Genomic DNA, 22,472 nt, shown 5'->3' with positions numbered 1-22,472 from the left:
TTGTTCCTAATAAATAACTTAACTAGGCCGTTGATGTCATGCCACCCCGGCCAAATAATTGTGACGAGACCCAACGGCAAACGACAAACTCCATCTGTTTTTTTGCTGTGCTTGCCATGGACAACTCACCTTCTTCACACCACCTCCCACTCCCAACACGCACAATCATCACGATCATTACCTCTGCCAATCTATCGCGTTATCTTTTTCCTTTTTGGCTGCCCGGCGCAGTATACTTATTTCATGTTGGACGGCGAATCGTGGCGCGCGACGATGCCTTGAGAACTAATCATAACTAATTTCTCTACTACCACGAGATTTTAATCCTTAATGAAGCTTTGACAAGTCGACGCAGCAAAAGAGTTTCCTAGAGCGTCTATTTGCTTGCTTGTCTCCCGATTACGATATCCATTCCCCCATTGTTCCGAGCTTTCCTTTCCCCCATGGGTGGTATCATTTTCTGGCGAGTGAATCGTTCGCTATGTTCCGTCGCAAAAGATCCTCTGCGCACGCGGTGAGTTACCTTGGATTCCTCAATAGAGTAGCAGCTTAGGAGCTCGTCCTACATTAGGCCACAATCTCTGGAACCCCTCCCTTTCTACACCCCTTTTCCATGCAAACCTGTCACCCAGTTACTGATGCAAGTGCCGCATGGCCTTTAGCCCATAAATCCCAACCCATCACCGTCTGCCCAGACCGCTGCTGCCCAGGCCTTCAGAGCCTCCCAAGCCAATGCCACAATATCTACGGCAGCTGCGGCAGCAGCCCTTCGGAAACATACTCCGACCCCTACCTCCGTCGAGAACGTCCAGACAAAACGCATGCTTCAGAGGCAATTGTCTACCAGCAGTTCAAAGGGAAAAGTGGCTCAACAACACACTACTCAGAATGGACGCCTTTATAGGAGCAGTAGCTCTGGTTCGATGAGCACGAGGAGTTTTCGAGATCGGCCCCCGGCTCATACTGGTTCAATTACTGGCTCTAGCGAGAGAGATATTAGCCCTGTACCGCCGCTTCCCCAGGGCTTTATGACCCATCGAAGAGTTGTTAGCCATGATCCTTCCTATCGAGCGATTAGTCCTTACGGGGATTCAAGTCGATCGCCTGGTCCACGCAGCCCCGGTTCCCCTCGCTCCCCCCGAGCTTTGAGTAGCCTTCCAGAGCTGGAAAGGCAAGGCAGTCGAAGCTCAATCAACTTTTCCTACCCCACTCACGCTCGTCCGAATTCCCCGCCTCAATCGCCGATTAAAAAGTTTATCGCAAAGCCACTAGTCTCTGATAATGGAAGAGACCAAGATGAAGGACCTTCTCAAAACTGTATTGCTGCTGCCCGGTCACCCAAAATTATAACAACTCCGATAACGGCAACTGCCAGGGGAAGCCAATCATATCCTGATTTGAGTTCTTTTCGTACAAAATATGACGACTTGCAGCCGTCTGAAATTGAGTCTACCCATGCAATTACTAACGCCGAGACAAGTACTTCACCTGAAGTACAAGATCCCGCGCTATCACATCATATGCGCAATACGAATTTAGGCTTGTGTATAGATGGGGAAAACGCCGAGCAGGACCGCTATCCTTCCACTGAGTTAAACCAACTGAAAACACGCACTACTCAAGATTATGACCATCGAGAAATCAGGGCCGTGAAACAACAAACACCGGATCTGCCAGATGCACATGAATCAAAGACATATCAAACTGACAAGTATACTGAATCGGGTAATTTACACCAATCTCAACTACCAGGTGGTACTACAGGAGATGCCGAAAACGACAACGTACCTCTGCCAACTGAGTCTGCGATTGATGCCTCCCCATCTGCAGATCTTGGCCCTACTTTACATATTCCTTCAGAAACTCTATCACACGGCCACGCGCACGGTCCATCCAGTTTTAGCATTGCAGATACAAATAAAGAAAGACCGCATTCGCTTAGCCCGACACGTACTACACGCTTCTCCAGTCACCTTATTGTTTCCACCACCGGCGAAAGACTTCATGATCCACCTCCACGGTCGATGTCTCCTGCAAAGTCAGCACTGAAACACCCGACTCCTCAATCTAGCCCGCGCGATCGCACTTCGAGCAACTGGTCTAAATCACTCCAAGTGAATAGCGAATCATCTGATGGCACATCAGCTGAATCGGATGATGGGCGAAGGATCGGGAGTAAAAAACGCGCTCCTAAGGTCAGCTTCGAGGATGAACCTGAGGTGGTAGGGACTGCTGGCGCCCATTTAACTTCTCAACGGTCGGGATCACCCGTTTCCTCAAGCTCTTCATGGGGCCCAGGATCAAAGTATTCAAGCATTTCAAGGAATAGTCACCGATTTAATACAAGTAATGGGAATGGTGAGGATGTGTTTAACGAAGTCTTGAAACCTCGACCTGCGCTTCCTTCTTTTGGCAGTGTTCGCGGACGAAGGGGGTTGATCGAAGATCATGATAAGCGGTTGGTTCATGACAGACCTGCTTCACCGAGGACGTCCACCGGTGGCAATCCTTTCGGTGGAATTTTACAGCAGAACAAATATACTCGCCCAGACCACTCCAGGTCTGTTGTCCCTGGTGAGCCAATACCTCCAGAAGTCACGTCGGTCGAAGGGACTGGCTACGATTCTCTCTCTGAGAGCAGCTCGTCCAGCGACGATATGGAGGACCCTTTGGATTTTGCGCCTTCAGGCGACAGTATTACTAGCTTCTCTCCTTCGGAGGTGCAAAACGCCTCTAGCAACAGCCATAAGGCCGGAAATGAAACTACTGGCACGCAGGGGCAGAGTGGAAGTGTACCTGGCATCTCAATTCATCCCGCTACCCCTGCTCTTACGGATGAGAAGACTAGCGGCGAATGGACCAGGATTCCAGGAGGGTTTCCATCTCCAATGCCTTTTTCAGATCACGAAAAGCCCCAGCTGAGCATAGATTATGCTCGTCAACCAAGACCCGTTACCCCAGAGTCCTTACCTCGCTCCCAGATTCATTCAGTTCCATCCACCGATGATGATGAATCTGATTCAAGTGAAAGTATTTACAGTGACGCTGCCGAAAATTTGACAGATCTTGAGGGCGATGGTTTTGGTTCCATAAATGCAATAGTTGATAGCCCCGTCTCTCACGTTTCTAGCTATACACACACTCCGCCCCCAGATAGCCCTACTCGATCCAAAGCAGATAAGAAGCGGTCATCTGACATTTCATCGCAACGTAATGATCCCCGAAATTCTTCTCCACTAGGGCGTGTTTATACAAACGCTCCTTTGCCCGCTGTCGAGGAAGAAGCTTTGCCTTCGCCAGTACCCAGCGGCAAGAAAGAAGATTCAGAGGATGGTCGAGACTTGCTGCATCATAAAAACCAGCAACTGCACCCGAAGTCCGACTTACATGGCGGGGTCTCTGCGACGTTAGACGGTGCAAGGGTCGTACCAACCAGTGCTAAACCAGCGAGCTCTGACAAAGTTGAGTCCAACGGGAAACCAACCGATCAGTCAACGACGAGTTTCCGGAATGTTGCCCAGCAAAAGGGACCAAGGTCAAAACCCTCTAAGCGGACCCCAAATGATACAACTCCCTCCTACGATAAGGAATACACTTCACAGAACAGAAATGACCCGTCTTCCACAAACCGGCCCATTGAAAATGGCCATCCTCCTCCAGGTGTGGCTGGCTCGGATTTCGGATTCGTTTTGAAAGACCGAAGTCAATCTGCCGTATATGATAGTGATTCTTCAAGCAGCTTCAAGCGAACCAGACGTTCACCGCGGAGTACTACACATTATACTTTGAAGCGCACGCTGAGAGGTCCCTCTGATACTCGGCCATATTCCTCTGGTGGCTATTCTATTGGCATCGCTGGCCGTTCAACCCCACCCACCCCCCAGCGGAGGCCGTTTTCTTCAGATCACAACTTACCTGTTCGGACCACGCTACGCGGACCGGGGGATCGACTGCACACCAAATCCTCGTCATTTAGCAGCTTTGGAAAGTCGTTGAAGCTGAAAAGGGTCCAAGCTGGGCTGAGTCCGCATACGCATATAGGGGTGAAATCCAGGTACTCACTTAGCCACGCTAACAATAATGTGGTGGGGTTTGCTCGTCCATTCCGTAGCCGTTATGAAGATTCGAGTGAGGATGAGCTAGTTCCCACGTATTTCAGTCCTGTCCGGGGTATCCCCAAGCGCAAGGATGGTGTTGATGGCGATTCGACAGATCTCGAAGATAGCTCTGACGAGGAAGTGACCAAAAAAGTGCTGTTAAGACGCGCCGAGCCTTGCCGCCGCTCGATATTCCCAAGCAACGGCCAAGCTAGACCGGCCCCTGTCCCTGACACCATCACAGATGGCGTCATAGCTACCGATGCCACTAACGAGCCAACGAGTGTGATTCCCAATGCACCTGGAGCGTTTCTTCCCCAACTTCCAAAGCGGCAGGGGAGTATTTTTAACAGGCTAGGTCGCTCAAGGTACAGAGGGAATGGCGAGGCTAAAATCCGAAAATCCGAGCTGGATAGTGCCGCGAGGCGCGACAGCCCGCTTGAACGTCCCCGCTTCGAGCTCCTGCGAAATAAGAGCTCAAGGTCATCAAGGAACGGTAACAACAAACTACTTTCATCCAACGTTGGAGCAGATGACCCTATTCCTCCCACTCAAGATGATGTGGAGAAAGTTTCCGGCCTCATGGGGTCAGGTTCATGGCCTTTAGGCTCCTACATGAACGCCCCCGTTAACATATCTGCTCCCGTTTCACCTATTTCTGAGAAAGGTGAACCAGATCTAGTACGACCAGGGACAGCTAACGACATTTCGCCAAACAATGACAACACTTTCTTCCGCGCGTCGATTCCAGGTCCAACTCTCCCAGCGCCAGAATCGTCATCCAGCTGGACATCTCGTTTCCGTCCCCGATTGCAGAATCGACGCAGGGTCAGCAGTACATTTGGCGAAGACTCGTCCGTTTCCGCGAAGTCAGATGCCGGTGCTAGACCGGACGAGAAGAAGAAGAGGAAGAAATTCTCGCTCCTTAAAAAGGCGTTCCGAATAAGCTCCAGAGAGTGAGCTTCTTGCTTCCTGTACCTGTCCGTTCTAAACCACCGGCCATGATCGAGCCATGTTGCAATGTTTACGACCCACGATTTATATATTCTGCTGCTCACTTAATAACCGCTTGCATCTTTCACTTTATTTCTCTACAATATATAATTACTCCTATCTTTTTTTTTTTTTTTTAGAAAAATCTTTTCATCGTGAACATCTCTCGCGGACCTTCTTTTATCTCTATTTTTTTTATCCACTCAGGTTTATCTCCTTTCCTCCGTGTCCTTCAATGTTTCGGTTTTATAACCAGCCCTGATACCACTTTTTGTTGCCTTTACAAAACCGATACCTCTATCTTCATATACCATGTGCGCAACAATATTTAGCCAGCTTCTCCCCATATCCCCCCGCCTTTTTTTTTCTTTTTTCTTTTTTTTCTTTTTTCTTTCTTTTTTTTTTTTTTTCTTTTGGATTTTATTTTAATGACCACTGGAAAAAAAGCCCTTGTGCGCGTTCTTTTCGTTATCCTGGAAGCACGATATCATGTGGAAATCTTTTACATGTTGAAAGCACTTCAACCAAAAATTTATTCGCCAGTATTTTTTTAAATGTCAAGGATACCATTTTATTTCCCCATAGATAGCTTTTTCTTTTGCTTCGTGGACGTTTCGACTTCCTCATCTTCTTGTTCTTCATTCCCATGTTTACAGCCAAACCATACACCTTGTTACCCCGTTGACATTCAGTTCGTCCACTCTTGAGGAGTGCTTATTATTAATATTCGGTTGGCGACTACAGCTTTTGGCTTAAATTTTTGGTGGTGATATTTAAATATATATATATATATAATTAATGAGCTTGACCCCAGACTATTTTTTGTCATTCTCCAGTTTTTGGGAGACCATCTTTAATAAATTGATCTGCTTTCTCCATATTATCTCCGTGAATCGAGTTAATATACGGAGTACGGTTTATCTGAAAGATTCGATGTCGCGTTCTTCGATTCAAACGAAGCCATCACCACAAAGCTCTTCAAAACGAAAGAATGATTAAACCAGCGTCAGGGTCTGGAAAGCAAATGCAGCAAACCCCGCCGAAGGCATGACGGATTTTGGGACCGCAGTGGGTCCGGCAAGCTGGGCTGGGAGCCTGGTCCCTTGGGAAGCTGGAACTCGCCTCGCTCCACGACTTTTGCTTTTTCCTGTCAGGCCCAGAAAGCCTGGAAACTGGAGTTTGACCAGAGAAGTTCGGGCTGTTGACAGAGCAACTGAGTGGGGAATCCCATACTCATGTTCAGCCTTCAGCTCGCAGGTGACTGTTGCCGGGTGGCTAGGACTATGATCCGAGGTTAAAGTCCGGGAGCGCGCCTGGAGATTTTTATGGAGCCTGTGGAGGTTGTTGCGGAGTTTGATGTTGAAGTCTTGAGGAGGAAAGAGTGTGCAGGGCAGAAGGAGCTTGAAGCACAATAACGAGATCAGAAGTGACTCTGATGTGATTATGGTCCGTATCACACCGTCTTAAAGTTCAGCCAGCCAGTGAGCCTGCCACTGACTGCCTTTTTCTTTTGTCAGCAACACTTTTGGGCGGGTCTAACAAACGAGCAGCCCAATAGAGATGGTACACGATGGCTGGGAAAACTCTGGAGGTTGGGCAAGGGGCAAATATGCGGCATGAGAGCAATAGCTGAATCGATTGGAGGAGAAAAAAACCAAGACACGCATTCCAGACTGTGGCGATTGAGACTGAAAAGCCATCCATTAACGAACCTACGATGCACTCTGAAGGGCTTGAGGGTCCCAAAGACAATGCAATGCCATTGTGGATATTTGCTGGGGGAATTGACAAGGCATTGGACGAGGCCGAGGCGGTGAAATACAGAATAATAACCTAGGTACCCACGCCAAGCGACAATCATGTGCAAAGAAAACAAGTCTTGGGAGTTGGGTACGATGGATCCCGGCAAAAATCAACGCTAGCCGGGGTGATTGATAGCCGACCTAACCACATTCGGCCAAATGTAAACAAACACCAGAACAACAACAAAAACAAGCAAATCGACAGACATCGGCAACAGCGACAAGGCCAATGAGCTGCACAGCAACCAGCCTCATGCTGGACAACAGATAACTTCACTCCTCCCCCCCCCCCAGCTTTCTCCTCTCCTCTTCTTCTTCTTCCTCTTCTTCTTCTTCCTCTTCTTCCTCTTCTTCCTCATCTTTAGACAACCGAGCTCATCAATTCAATTTTCCCTCTCCATCCCTCCTCCGAATACATATCTGATCAGAAGAACTACCCAGTTCTCTTTTTCTTTCTCCCTTTCATCTACTTCTTACCCCAACCAGCTGTCTTTTCTTGACTCGTCTTTCGAATTGTTCTTAAACACTTCGAAAGGCATTCGAGAAAGGATACCTTAGGACAGTAAATCTGGACTTTGACGCCCGTGTCCCCATCCCCTTCAGTGTCTTCCCGTCGTCGTACCGGAGTGACGCTGTCTCTGAGACTACTCACACAAGAGTAGAAGGAGAGGTCAATTTAACTGGTGCTTCGCGCGTCGAACGGGAAGATACTGGATACGAAGGCCAACTCCCACCTCGCACTCATCAAGACGTCGATATCCATATCCACTCTGATCGACGTTACCACGAGGAATACCCAAGAACCCGCTATCCCGAAGTAGAACTCTCAAGAGAACGGCAAGTAGTAATATCTCCAATGGCAGTAGTAAACACATGACGCAATCTTACTGACCAATTGTAATCAGCTACTACGGTAACCAAGACCGAAAAGCTTGGGAAACACAGCTCGATATCACTGAACGTGAGTATCGTCAACGCACCGATCCCAATTACCAAGTCGAATACGCACCACGCCCTACCGTAGTTCGTGAGGTCGACCCGTCTTTCAACAACCGCCAGTTCGAGCAGATCGATACCAGCGGAGCCCCCAGCCACATTAGTGAAGTCAACTACGCTTCCAAAAGCAGCGAACGAATTTACAGAGACGTCAACGTAGACCGACGCACAGTCATCGAAGAATCGCCCCGCAAAATGGGTTACTACGACGACGACGGCAACTACCACTCTTTCCGCCGTGGCGTTGAACGGGCGGCCGACCGTATCCTCCACGGCGGTCACCACCATGACAGGAAGGATGAGGTCGTCATGAGCGACGAGCGCGGCCCCACCCGTGTCCGTGATGGCGTCCGCGAGTCTGTCAGAGTCGTGCAACCCCGTGGCGGACACCCGCCCGAGACAATCACCATCCCATGCCACTTCATCCGCGTTGGTGATCTGTTGATTCTCCAGGGTCGCCCATGCCAGGTCATCCGCGTCTCCGTTTCTCCCCAGACCGGCCAGCACCGCTACCTCGGTGTTGACCTATTCACCCGCCAGCTTCATGAGGAGTCTAGCTTCATCTCGCACCCCACTTCCTCCGTCGTTGTCCAGAGCATGCTCGGTCCCGTTTACAAGACCTACCGCATCCTGGATATCCGTGAGGATGGCCGCATCGTCGCAATGACTGAGACCGGTGACGTCAAGCAGGGGCTCCCCGTTGTTGACCAAGGTAACCTCTTCAACCGCATCAGCGATGCCTTCAGCGATGGCCGCGGCAGCATTCGTGCTCTCGTCATCAACGACGGTGGTCGCGAGTTGGTTGTCGACTACAAGGTTATCCACGGTTCCCGTCTGTAGATTAACAAATGGGTTAGTAATTATATCATGTTCTTCACGTTAGTTGCCTATCTCAATTGTTCATAGTTTCTTCTAACATAGCAACCAGGTTAGATTTCATGTTTTTTTCTTTTCTTTTGTGGTTTCCCTATGAGCCACAGTACATTTGGACGCAATTTCCGACGTTTTCCCGTCTGTGACCTGAAGAAATGATGAAAAATCAGTCATGAAGTTAAGGGCGATCTTTTTTGGCTATATTAATGGATGGAATGGATGGATGATGGATGATCTCTTTGTTATTCCCCTTTTGTCTGCTTTTGTTGGATGATGCCTCGGTGCATGTTTTTGCTCTCTCCCACCCCTCATGTGTATCTAACCACCTAAACCCCTGGGTGTCTCGTTTGAAAATCAAGTTGTATTCGTTTCTCCATCTCTATTTTAAACTTTTTCATGCTCATGTTTTGTGATTATACTCGCAAACTTGGGATGGATGAGTTGCGATGATTGACATACTCATATACATTGAAAGCGGTTGAGTTGGTTTGAATGTCTCAGAATTTAAATAAAGAAGAGTTTGCTCTCTCTGAGTCTGATGTGGTTTTTCTTGTGTTCTGTATCTCTCTCATTCACAGTGTTATGAAACAGTTTTGTCTTCTTATTTCAGTCACTTCTTATTTTTTAAAAAGAGTGTATTTAGACTGTCTGTGTGACTGTCTGAGATCAGAATCAGAATATTTGATGATTCTATTATCAATTTGATTGATCTTATTACGGAGTACAAAGAGCTTAATATTGGGGTGGGTCACGTGATCTAGGGAGATCGCTAGCCGCAACGGCCGTAACGGCCAACATTAATAAATCATTACGGAGTACAATATTTCTTGAAGGATAATGTTGTTATATTGTGTTGTAATCTAACTACGCGAGTTACACTAAATGGATAGGTTGTCTTGGAGGATAACGTTGTTGTGTTGTGTGTGTGTAATCTATCTACGCGAGTTACACTAAATGGATAGGTTGGGGTGGCACGTGACTAGGGTAGGTGTAGTAATCACCAACACCCCCCCTTGCTACACCGTGGCCTATAATAAGCCGCCACCCGGGGCCTCCCTCATTCTCAAATCTTTCAAAAATGCAATAATAATTAATTACATGAATCAGACCCTGATTTCCTCATTAGGAAAGGCATCTGTACAGCAATAACTGTAAAAATCAAGAAATATATACAAAATTCATTAATCTGCTGTATTATTATTATCATTCAATCATTTCTTTCTGATCTCTTTTAAATCAATTCTTTTGACAAAATCTTCAAACACAGGCTTCGCCAGTGGCTTGGTGAGCCTGTCAGCTATGTTCACTGTAGAATCAACATGTTTCATCATGATTTCCTCTTTTTCAATCAAATCACAGAGAATATGATATCTAATCTCAATATGACATAATCTTTATGTTAAGAATTCTCTCTTTACTAGATCAATTGCTCTCTTATTGTCAACTTATAGATGTGAGCATATTTTTGCTTTTTCATCATTCATCAACTCAGTGTTATATAATATATCATTCAATCAGATTATCTCACAAGCTGTCTTACTAGCTGTAATATATTCAGCTTCTGTGATTGATTTGATAATAGATATCTGTCTCTGTGACTGTCATGAGATCAGTGACCTGTTAATCAATATAATGTAGTCAGTAGTTGATTTGTATTGAGAATCCGTGTAAGAAATCCCGCTTCTCACGGATTCTTTACCTCTATTTCTATCTCTTATATAATTAATAGAGCTAGCAGCCCTTGACTATACACAACTATATAGACTGGAGTTTACAAATACTATTCATAACTCAGCTTGAATACTATTATATATTTAACTTCTACATTTTATCTTTCTACTGTGAATACTTCTAGTAGTTAATAGTATATATCATATCAAGCTGTAAATACCTGAATAATCATCTGTGAGCACTTATTCTTATATTTCAAGCTCAGTCAGTCAGTAACTATCTATTATAACTGAAAGAACTAAAAACTTGTATATTTTAATCTCTACAAACTCTATTACAGACACTCAGAAGTAGTTATCTGAATTATAAATAACTCTTATAAAAGAAGTCTCAGAACTTATTAATTACTTATAGAATATTATTCTCTATATCTGTGATAGAGAAACTCTTCAAATTTATAAATAAATCAATCTTAGTGAAGAATATTCTTGAGTATCTCTTATAAGATTAAGCTATTTTTCTATAAGAAATACTTACTATCTATAAATACTCTTAAATTAAGTCTCTAGATATAATCTTCAGAGATATCTATAAACTAAAAAGAAACTTTCTTAAGTTATAATTACTTAAGATTACTTATTAAATCATAATCTATAAAAGTTTTTACAAGTTTGTATTTGAAATTGACTTATAAGTCTGACTATGTAATATAAAAGATGAAGAAGCTGTTATCTATATAATAACAGATCTTTATTACACTGAAGTCAAGAACTGGCTGAATTATCTAGAGAATAATTATAAGAGATTCTACTAATCTGTTCTTAAGATTTATTTAGAGAATAAGTTAAAAGACTCTGTAAGCTGAATAGAGAATATCTGAACTGTGATTATTAATATTAGAAAAAGAGATAAGAAATCTGATAAAGACTACTCACAGTACTTTATAAAATTATAATATGAATTAAGATCTGTAGAAACAGAGCTCTGAAATAAGATCTGAATAATAATATTTATAAAAAGACTGAATAAAGATATGCAGAATAAGCTTATTAAGTAAAACTCTAAGTTCTTAACTCTGAAGAAACTGATAACTCTTATTCACTGCTTACAGATTACTATGAGAGTTACAGACTTATAGAGAGTAAATTATTAATCAACTCTATAAGAGTTAGAATAACAGAGAACAGATTTATTAGAAAAAGATAATAAAATATAGAGAGATTTATATCTGACTACTAAGTAAAGAGAGAGAGCTTTATAAGCTTCTATAAATAGAGTATATAATAGAGAGATTAAGAAAAAAAGACTCTGCTTTATCTATTCTAAATTAAAACATCTTTATACAAACTATCTGAATAAACTAAAATAGAAATTTGAGAAGTTATAAACAGAGTCAGTAATAGTCTTCTTAAGAGTCTTAAAGCTAATATCTGAATCTGTTACTTCTCTGATGAAAATACTTACTTATAGAAAGAGACTACACTGCAGTACTATTATTCTATAAGTATGAAAAGTATTAATAAACTCAGAATCTCAGATCACTGTAATATCTCTAAAGCTTATAAAATGAATAAGCTGAAAGATGAAAACTAAGAATCTGCTCTTATAATAAGCAGAGTATGAGAACTTAGATCTGAGAGCTGAGAGACTTATAAGAGTTATTTTTAAATTACAAGATCTCTCTGAAATCTGAAGAAGATTTATAGAAACTGTGATTATTACAGATATTATAGATAATATATACTTAAAACTTGTATAACTTTAAAGATATAATTTATACATAGCTGTTTATAAGTCAGGTTTATACTTCTGATCAGTGTTAACAGACTTATTTATAAAGATAGAATCAGTTAATACTACAGAGTTAATTAAAGAAGATAAGCTTATCTATATAATGACTTTACAAGTGTCTGAGAATCTCATAGTTATAAAAACTGAGCTTCAGATACTAGAGAAATATCAAGATCTTATAAAGATATTTAACTTAGTAAAGATAGCTAAGCTTCTCTCTCATTATAAGAAGAATCTGATAATAGATTTAATAGAAGAATAGAAATTCTTCTAAGAATTAATTTATAAGCTCTCTTATTATAAGACAGAAATCTTACAGATCTATATAAAGAAGAATCTGAAGAATAACTTTATCTGATCTTTATAAATCTTTATAAAAGCCTCTGTAATATTTATAAAGAAGAAGAATGAAGATCTCAGATTATATATAAACTATTATAATCTGAACTTTAAGATAATAAAGAGCTGTTACTCTCTATCTCTGATTAAGAATGTGATTAACTGTCTTACAGAAGCTGTCATATTTATATAACTGAATGTAATTAATATATATATATAACTGTGAATACAGTCTGAGAATGAATAAAAGACTGTCTTTAAAACTGTACTGAGATTATTTAAATATCTAGTAATGTCTTTTAATCTGACTAATGTCTCTGCAGTATTTCAGTCTTTCATTAATAAAATACTTTATATATATCTGAATATCTTCATAGTAATATATCTAAATAATGTGATGATATACTTCATGAAGAAGAAAGAATACACTAAGTATATATAAAGTGTATTAAAGGTCTTAGATAAGACAGAACTGTATATTAAACTTATAAAGTACAACTTCAGTGTCTATTGAATTAATTTTCTAGAATATGTAATTATCACAGATAATATTCAGATGAAATCTTCATAAGTTAAGACTATTTTATTATGACTGAAGTTAACTAGTATTTATAAGATTCAGATCTTTCTGAGCTTTGTGAATTTTTATAGACAGTTTATCTTTATATTTATAAGAATCTTCTTAACTCTTACAGACATGCTGAAGAGTAAAAATAAGAAGAAGTCATTCTATAAATAAAGAATGAAAAGATTATTGAAAAGAAAGAACTGTGAGAACTTTCTTATCTCAGAAGCTCACAGAGTCTTTATAAGATTGAAATAGATATTTATAGACACAGTGATACTGTTTCACTTTAATCTCTTACTCTTAATCAGATTGAAGATAGATGTCTTCTTCTTTACAATTTCAGAAATAGTCTTATAACTACAGTTAAATGAGAACTGAGTTTCAGTAATCTTTTTCTTATAAAAGATATAACTTATAGAGATTAACTATAATATTCATGATCAGAAGCTTCTTATAATAGTGAAATTCTTTCATTATTAATATCACTACTTTAAGAGTCTTATAACAGTGATTACTGTTAGAACTGATTATAATAGCTTATAATAGTTTACTTTAATCAAGAAACTCTTACAGTAACAGATTCACTGAGCTCAGAGACTGAGTAAGTTCTGATTTAAAATAGAATATATTAAGAAAACTAAGAACTCAGCAGATGAACTCTTTCACAGATCAGATTATATTAAGAAGATCAGAATAACAGACACAGAGAGATTAGAGAAGACAGAAAAGCTTTATAAAATGCTTAAACTGAGTGTTATAAAGAGATTGACTGAAGAGTCTCTTAATTCTCTAAGAGAGAAGAGAGAGAAGAGAGAGAAGAAGTCTATATAACTACTCTCTATAATACTGAGAGTTAATACTCTGAGAATCTCTGTAAGAATTCTTGAAGAGAGTATCTATAATCTGAAGAGTTTACAGACTTTGAGAAACACTGTGAAAGACCTGATATAAGAGAAAACAGAGTATAAGTCTTTATAAGATCTTCTATTCAGATTATCTGAACTATAACTGAAGAATGAATATACTTAGCATATTTAAAAACTACTTATGACAGGAATCAACTCTGCAGAAATAAAGAATTGAAGAGACTTAAATAATCTCTTATAAAGAGAGAGCTGAATTTATATATCTATGAATAAGTTTCTATACATAGAACTTATTAAAAGATATTATGACTCTTCTCTAGCAGATCATTTTACAGATACTAGAACTTATAAGTTATTTATAAGAAAATACTTCTGACTGAAGATACAATTATTATTATTATTATTATTCTTTCATTATACTCATATGCAAGCGGAGCTTATGATGAGTCCTTGCGTGATGTTAAATACAGGTCAAGTGTTGATTATACAGGAGGAAATACAGGTGTTGAGACCACGCCAAGATAACAAGAACATAGGAAAATACAAAGGAGTGACAATTAGATACATGCGATAATAACTTCCCAGCCCAGGAACATAGAGTGATTCATTGAAGTGATTTGTACACCTCTGTATTTATTAGAAACCTGAGGTGCTTGAGTTCCGGATTTAATGTATCCCCTGCAGGTTTCGAACCCACGCGCCTTGGTTTCCCACGCCAAGGCGCTACCGGGTGGCCGCATTAACCATTCGGCCACCGGGGCTTTGTTATACACTGAAGATACAAGAACTTATGAAGAAGATAGTGAATTCTTATACTGTTTATCAGAGTTTGCAGATAATGTAATTCAGATTATATAAAGAACTTACTTCTTTACTCATTCTACAGAAATCTTGAGAATAGCTAGAAATGAATGTTCTTATAAGTCTCTCTGAAAGCAAGAACATATATAATACCTACTTTAACAGTGTGCTGATGATAGTGAATTACTTTATCAAGATAACACACTTTATACTCATCTGCAAGAACTTGAAGTTAAAGAATTTAACTTATATCTTTATCTATGATATGATCTGATTGCATGAATTATCTATAAACATTGTCTCAGATAAAGAATTAATCTTCATAGAAGAGTTCTGATTTAATCTGATAACTATATTGAAGATTTTATAAGATCTAAGCATGACTTTTTATCAATAGACAGATAATCAGATAGAATATCTGATAAGTATATTAAAATAGTATCTGCAGTACTTTATCAATTATAATCAGAATAACTGAGTGTATTAATTATCACTTACAGAGTTTGTATACAACAACTTAAAACATGTTAGCACAGATAAAATCTTCTTTAAGATACTCACTGAGACTTATCTGTGAATAATCTTAATAAATCTGTGAGAGTATACTATAAAGTATAATAATATCTGTGAATAGACTGAGAGAATTCAGAAGATCTGAGAGAAAGTCTGTGAATTCTTGAGAAAGACTCAAGAGTATCAGAAGAGATACTATAACTTCAAGTATATTATAAAAAGTTTTAAGAAAGATGATAGAGTCTGACTGAGTCTAGAAAATATTATTATATAAAGATCTAGTAAGAAGCTGAATCTCTTACAGACAGAGTCTTATAAGATTATGAAGAAAGTTAGTTTACAGTTCTACAGATTGAAACTGTTATCTGAGTTACAGATATATAATATTTTTCATATCTCTTTACTCTATAAATATAAGAAATTCTCAGAAGAGAACTCTGTGACTTATTATTCTATCTATAAAGTACTAGAGAGTGAAAGAGAATATCAGATTAAAGAGATTATTAACTCAGAGAAGTAAGATTACAAGCTCTGATTTAAGATTCAGTAATAAGAGTATTCTGATAAGATGAATAAGTTCACTTAAGAATTATCTGAGTAGATAAGACATCTGTAGAAGCTGAGATATAACTTTCATATTATGAATTCTGATAAGTTAGAATGATGTAATCTTCACTAAGAATCTGATTATAATAAAGATATTAACACTGTTATTTATAAACTCTAGTCTATAAGATAATAAGTTTCTACTGAGATGAACAGTCTGCAGTGTATATAAGAGAAGAAGAAATCATATTCTTATTAAAGTTAAAAAACAAGAAAATAAACAGAGCTGTGAACACAATTTGAAGATTAATAAAGAAAAAATAAAGAAAACTTAAATTTATACTCTTATTATTTACAACACTCAATTCTCTCATAACTACTAATTTTCTTCTTTAAAGAAGCAGAGAGTATCATGTCTGTAATACAGATAATTGTTATATTTAATATGAAGACTGTCAGAAATGCACAGACTTCAGAGAAGCTGAATATCAGAGTATATACAGTTACAGTAGAGTCTTGAGAGCTGACTGTCTATATATGTGATCAGATATCTCTTATGAAGCTGTATTCACTCTCTCAGTTGTGCTGAAGTATTCAGTCTGAAAACAATTAAGATGTGAAGAGAAGACTCATCTGTTCAGACTAACTCTCATCACAAATTCATGACATTCACATTGTCTTGATTATCTGGATTTTACAGGTATCTGAGAACTCATCTCTTATTGATAATGAGATTGTGGAAATATGCTGCAGTGTGAGAATTATTGATAGAGAATCTAGACATATTTATATATATCTGGTCAGAGATTGTGCAGGCAGAAGAAGAGTGATTATAGGCCTGTAAGACTGCAGAAGATACTGATAATACAGACAGCTTTATAAGAACTGTCAGCTAGAGTCTGTAAGAAATTACTTATAAGAAGACTTACAGTAAAGAGAGAAACTACACTACTTAAAGTCAGAAACTAATCTGAAGAAGATATGAAGTGAGCTGCTGATCTGAAGATTGAGTGCAGTGACAGAGCTGAGAGAGATGAAGACATAGTTATAAGTGATAGTATTTCTGCTTCATCAGCTGATAAAAAGTAATTAGAGAAGTTATAGAAATGCTTATAAGAAGCTCAGCAGCAGTCAGATATTATTTATAAAGATATTAAAATTGAAAAATTTTTTATTCTTGAGAAGTTCTTGAATTAATATACAGATATTATTAGAAATACTCTCTCTCTATTATCTGAGTGAAAACACTTCACAGATGAATAAGAATACTCACAGTTTATAAAGATAAGAGCTGTTACAGAAAAAGAGAAAAGAAGATAAGATTTTATAGATAGATCTGAGATATTTATACTACTCTAGAGAGGTTTACTTACACTGTGAGTGATTTTATAAAACAGTCAGATCACTCTAGTAAATAAGAGTAATTATGAATTACAGACCTGAATCTTTCTATATAACTATAAAGAGTGATTACAGACTGTGAATATCTTGATTCTACAATTCTACAGAGTTAATAAAAGAATGAAAAATTTCTCATAATTCTACAGTGTTAAAGAACAATAATTTATGAGAATAAGTAAAAGATTAACTTATAAATACTTCTCTTTAATAAGAATGATCTCATAGAGAGTGATTCATCTGTGAGATGAATCTGTGTGATAATTATACAAGAATCTTATGAAAATGATTGAGAGTCAACTGAAATTCTTCTATATAAAAGATATAAAATGAATCTGTGTGATAGTCAGAGAAGAATCTGTAGATTATAAAGAATCTCATAGAATAAGAAACTGAGTAATAGACTCTTTTCTCTTTATAGTAATAAGGGATTTTTCCTCACTGAGATTTTTTATAGATATGAAGAATTTTTAGTGAGTATCACTGCAGTGCTGAGCTGATTCTAGAAAGTCACTCAGTGAAAGACTTCACAGACAAAGTCTTAGAGAGGAAGAAGTATGTAAGAAATCTCACTTCTTATAAATTCTTTATCTCTATTTCTATCTCTCATGTAATCAATAGAGCTAGCAGCCCTTGACTATACATAACTATATAGACTGAAGTTCACAAATACTATTCATAACTCAGCTTGAATGCTATTATATATTTAATCTCTACATTTTATCTTTCTACTGTAAATACTTCTAGTAGTTAACAGTACATATCACGCCAAGCTGCAAACACCTGAATAATCGCCTGTGAGTACTTATTCTTACAATCCGCCCCTGCTCAGTCTGAATCATAGTATGTTACAAAACTCAGATCATCTTCTATCTTCTTCTTGTACAATATGTCATGGTTTTTCATCTTCTTGACATAATGTAGAACATGCTTCAATGCTGCTCAACATGTCTTGTACAGATATGAGTTAAAATATAAGAGATAGTTGACTGTAAACATCAGGTCTGATCAGCTGCTTAAGATCAAATATTACAATAATCTCAATTCTTGATGATATCTTGTAGCTGTAAAGTCATCATTCAATCTCTCTTTCTCATTAGATGAGAATTCCAGTTATATGCTGACTGTTATCAAGATATCAGCTGAATTTATCTTATTCATGCTGAAATCTTCAAGAATCTTCTCAATATAACAGCTCTGTGTAACTGTTAGATTATCATTTCTCTAGCATTTGATCTTTATCTCAAGATATGACTTGATCTCTTCAACATTCTTTGTCTCAAATCTCTTTACAATCTCTCTTAATACTTAGTCTAATTACTGTTCTTGAGGTTCTATCACCTGACAATCATCAATATACAATATCAGATAGATCTTGTGAATAGAGTGATATAGAAATTCACTGTCATAAGGTGATATCTTGAATCTCAATGTGGTGAGATATTCTGTTGCTAGAAAATACTATACTCTCACAGCTTGCTTCATTTTATATAGACTCTGATGAAGTAGTCTCATCAAGTCTTCTCTACTGTGCTTAACACCTGTGAGTAGTTATATATAGATCATCTTGTTCTGTGATAGTATGTTATTCAAAAACATGAATACATAGTCAATTGATTTGATCTTTCATTCTTTAGCAGTTAATATAGTGAATAGACTGTATGATGTAGGCCCTGATATCACTGCAGTATATAATCTTGTATAATGAATACTCTGCTGTTACAAGAACTCTCTAATCACTCAGCAAGCTCTAAAGTGAATGATTTCTCTCTTATTATTGAATTTCTGATTATATACTCATTTATCTGTAAGAATATTCATTTTCAGAGTCTTTTCAACAATAATATATATCTTCTCTTATTCAAATATCTTAATCTTCTTTTTCATTGCCTTATATTAATAGTCTCAGTCTGAGCTTCTCTTGACTTTCATCAGTGTAGTTGATCAGTCTGTCAGAACACTTAGAATAGAATCATTCTCATTAATGAAGTCTTTAGACTCTTCATTCATGACAAGCTGTGTCTCATTATCTAGAAAATAGATTGAATTAATTACACTCTCTAAGTCTTCATTTGCAATCATCTTCAAAACATCTGGCTTTTTCTTCACTAGGTGTTATAGTAAGCAGTGCTGTTATCTCTCTCTGACATTCAGAATATTCAATTTATCAGACAATTCATTGAATTCTCTCACTGTATTTACAGGTGTATTTGCACCCATGTCAAGAGCTTCATTAAATATGACATCTCATACAATCTCAAGATAACATGTAACAGAATCTCACACATGATATTAATATAATTCTTAATATTCAACTAGCTGTCATTCTCTGCTGTCAGTTCTATCTGTGAGCTTATTCAACACTTTCAAATTCTTCTTATAGACCTTACACCCTCATCTTCATATTCAATGAACAGAAGATTGCACCTCAGTTCATGCTTTAAAAGATGTAAGTGATGTTTCTTTCTTACATTCAAATATCTTTGTTGATGTTGAGAATGTGTTAATCATTATAATCACAGCTTATATTACTTCATCTCAAAGTTCTCTTTCTAATTCACTATTAAATAGTAGACTTTATATCTTTTCTGTAACTATTTGATTCATACATTTCACTGAGTTATTTAATTATGATATTTCAGATGTAGTCATTTCATATATTATTTCTTTGCTCTGACAGTAGGTCTTAAGTTCTTGACTTTTAAACTCTTCTTCATCATCTCAGTGTAGGGTTTCAACTCAATATTGTATAGTTATCTCAATACTCATGATAAAGTTTATTAAGCTTGTAGTAGATTCTCTCTTTCTCATCATAAGAATTACTCATCTATAACAGATTGTATTATCTGTTATACTCAATCAGTAGCTTGCACCTCTTCTAGTGAGAGTGTCATTTTCATTGAAAAGTGTTTTTCCACCCTCTGCCAGATTAATGAAAAATCTCATTATCAGCTTAACAGCTCATGTCATAGATGTGAAGATTGAACATGTCATTTTTACCTGAACACAGACTTTGCAGAATGATAAAGCTTGATAGTCAATAATTCTCATCTCTAGGCATGAATCTGTCATCATTTTTACAATATCTGCAGAATTTAGATGTTCTAGCTTTTAATATCATTGCATTATTGTAAGTTCTATAATCTTTGTATCATTTCTTTCAGATAGTGTCAATATTGTGTCATCTTTCACCTGTAATATGTTCACAGATTCAAAATCATCATTGAGCATAGCTAGACTGACCGGCGGGACCATGAATTTCACATTTGGTCTCATTTGGTCTGGTCCCATACATTTCTTAGCGTGAGTCCCACCAGGACCAAGCCTCAAAAAAATCTGAAAATGGACCATTTCTGAGAGAAATGGCATGAAAAATGACCAGATTTAATTCAAGAACAGTGAAATGAGAGTAATTTTTCAGAATAAACTGTGAAAGATGATCATTCTTTCAAAATCAGAATGAGACTGGAACTGAAGATTAAAATCAGTCTCATTCAGTTCATTCAGTGATTACTTATATAATCAGAATTTGGTAATGATTATTGATAATGCTCATGAAACAACTAAATACATTCTTGTGCAAGTTTATTCTTCACTTTCTCATGAAAACTACACTTCTCTGATATACTGTGATCAGAGATATTAAACTGTCTGATAATTTCATGTTTTACAATCATGAGTTTCTTGATTATTTCTCCTTGTAATTGTCTCTGATGATAGTAACAAATATCTTGACTTGAGTTGAACTTTCACTTCATTCTCACCTCTGTCAATGGAATTGTCAGAATATCACATGTCATCAGTGCAACAGTTGAATATGTACTCTCAACAATTTTTCATAACTCTAGAATTGATTTAGTGTGTAAATTCATCAGATCATCTTGAAGATAGCAGTCAAATTCAGTTTTACAAATATGTAGTTTTACCTGATTTTTGATTGCAATCAATGTATGTAAGTTCTGTTTCAAAGTTAGTATTATAGTTCTATGTAATATGAAGTGTTATCAAAGATCATTACTTACTAGAGAATTGTATTCCACTGTCTTCACATCTCAAACATCTGCTCATTCAAATCTCTGATAGTTGACATTGTAGTAGTCTCAGGCTAATTTAATATATGAGTCTCATTCCTCCTCTGTTCAATCTTGAGAAGTGTAGATGTTAACTCAATGAAAGAAATCTAGTAGAGCTGCTATAGCATAGTACTCTGCAAAAGATTGTTTCATTTTGCTGTAGTAATATGTCAGTTTATCTCTTACAGCAATAATAGCCTGCACTATAGTATCATTTCAGACTGAATTTCTTTTTGAGTGATTCAACTGCTTCTTAAGATGAGTAAATAAACTGTTATACACTCATCAGACTGACTGCAGCATTGATGTATAAGTGATTGAGACTGTCTTTATTATCTTATAAAACTGAAACAGTAAATCAATCACATATTTCAACTGAGTTCACTTTATATCTGAAAGTTTCAATATCTGAATCTTTTCTCAATCAGAGTGTTGCACTCAATGATCAATCATCTGACACAATCAAAGAGCCCGAACAGTCATCTCATATGTTGAACTTCATCATATTCTAACATTCTGTATCATATTCAGTGATGTGACTGATTTGTTTATTTATTGAATATCATGAAATCATTGTTATTGTTTAGAAGAGATACAAATTGCATTAGCAATGTTTCAAATCTATGATATTTAAATTATTAGTCAATCTATTCAAAATTAACAGTAGTATTATCAAAAAGCATTATCAAAAAGCAATATTAAAAAGTATTATCAAAAAACATTATCTTTTGTAAAGTGAATGTAAAAGTTACTTGAGTAATCACTTTCATCTCATTCTCATTTCAAGAATCAGTCATCTCATTATTCTTTATCTTAATATTAAGATTCTTTATCAGTGTTTGTATCACAAGTTGAACCACATGAGTAATACAGAAGATATGACCTTATTTATCATTTCAGAAATGCAAAGTCAATTTTTGCTTCAAGCTCTTCATCATAGTGTAGTTATTTGCAGCATTGTCAGTTGTAATTGTAAGAAGACTGAGACTAATATCTCAATAGTCATTTTTAATCACAGTCATTAATACCTCTGTTATATAATTCCCAGTATGACTACTGATCAATGATTCAAATTCAATTAATGTCTCTTGATAAGTTCAGTTCTCATCAATGTAATAACATATAACTCTCATAAATGCAAGATT

General features: G+C 37.5%; 2 protein-coding genes across 2 annotated transcripts; both read left to right on the top strand.

Moving 5' to 3' along the window:
* The first annotated feature begins 34 nt into the window (after window positions 1-34).
* Window positions 35-6,294, top strand: BDBG_01183 (uncharacterized protein). Its single transcript, XM_002628229.2, has 2 exons — window positions 35-514; window positions 663-6,294. The coding sequence occupies exons 1-2, from the start codon at window positions 482-484 to the stop codon at window positions 5,055-5,057; spliced, it is 4,428 nt and encodes a 1,475-aa protein (XP_002628275.1). The 5' UTR covers window positions 35-481; the 3' UTR covers window positions 5,058-6,294.
* A 513-nt stretch (window positions 6,295-6,807) lies between these two features.
* On the top strand, window positions 6,808-8,839 carry BDBG_01182 (woronin body major protein; the record flags this gene model as incomplete). The annotated part of the gene is made up of 4 exons (XM_031720225.1): window positions 6,808-6,903; window positions 6,928-7,053; window positions 7,428-7,757; window positions 7,838-8,839. 4 exons carry the CDS (start codon window positions 6,808-6,810, stop codon window positions 8,726-8,728), a joined length of 1,443 nt encoding a protein of 480 aa, XP_031576313.1. The 3' UTR covers window positions 8,729-8,839.
* Between the last annotated feature and the right edge of the window lie 13,633 nt (window positions 8,840-22,472).

Source organism: Blastomyces gilchristii, assembly GCF_000003855.2.
Source record: "Blastomyces gilchristii SLH14081 genomic scaffold supercont1.2, whole genome shotgun sequence".
NCBI classification, from domain to species: Eukaryota; Fungi; Ascomycota; class Eurotiomycetes; order Onygenales; family Ajellomycetaceae; genus Blastomyces; species Blastomyces gilchristii.
This window is presented reverse-complemented; position numbering and strand designations above follow the sequence as displayed.

What these genes read in the sequence shown, in the direction of transcription:
- BDBG_01183 (XM_002628229.2), top strand. Translation starts at nt 482, where the DNA reads ATGTTCCGTCGCAAAAGATCCTCTGCGCACGCG. An exon ending in AAAGATCCTCTGCGCACGCG is followed by an intron (nt 515 to 662) that starts GTGAGTTACCTT and finishes CATGGCCTTTAG; the next exon opens with CCCATAAATCCCAACCCATC.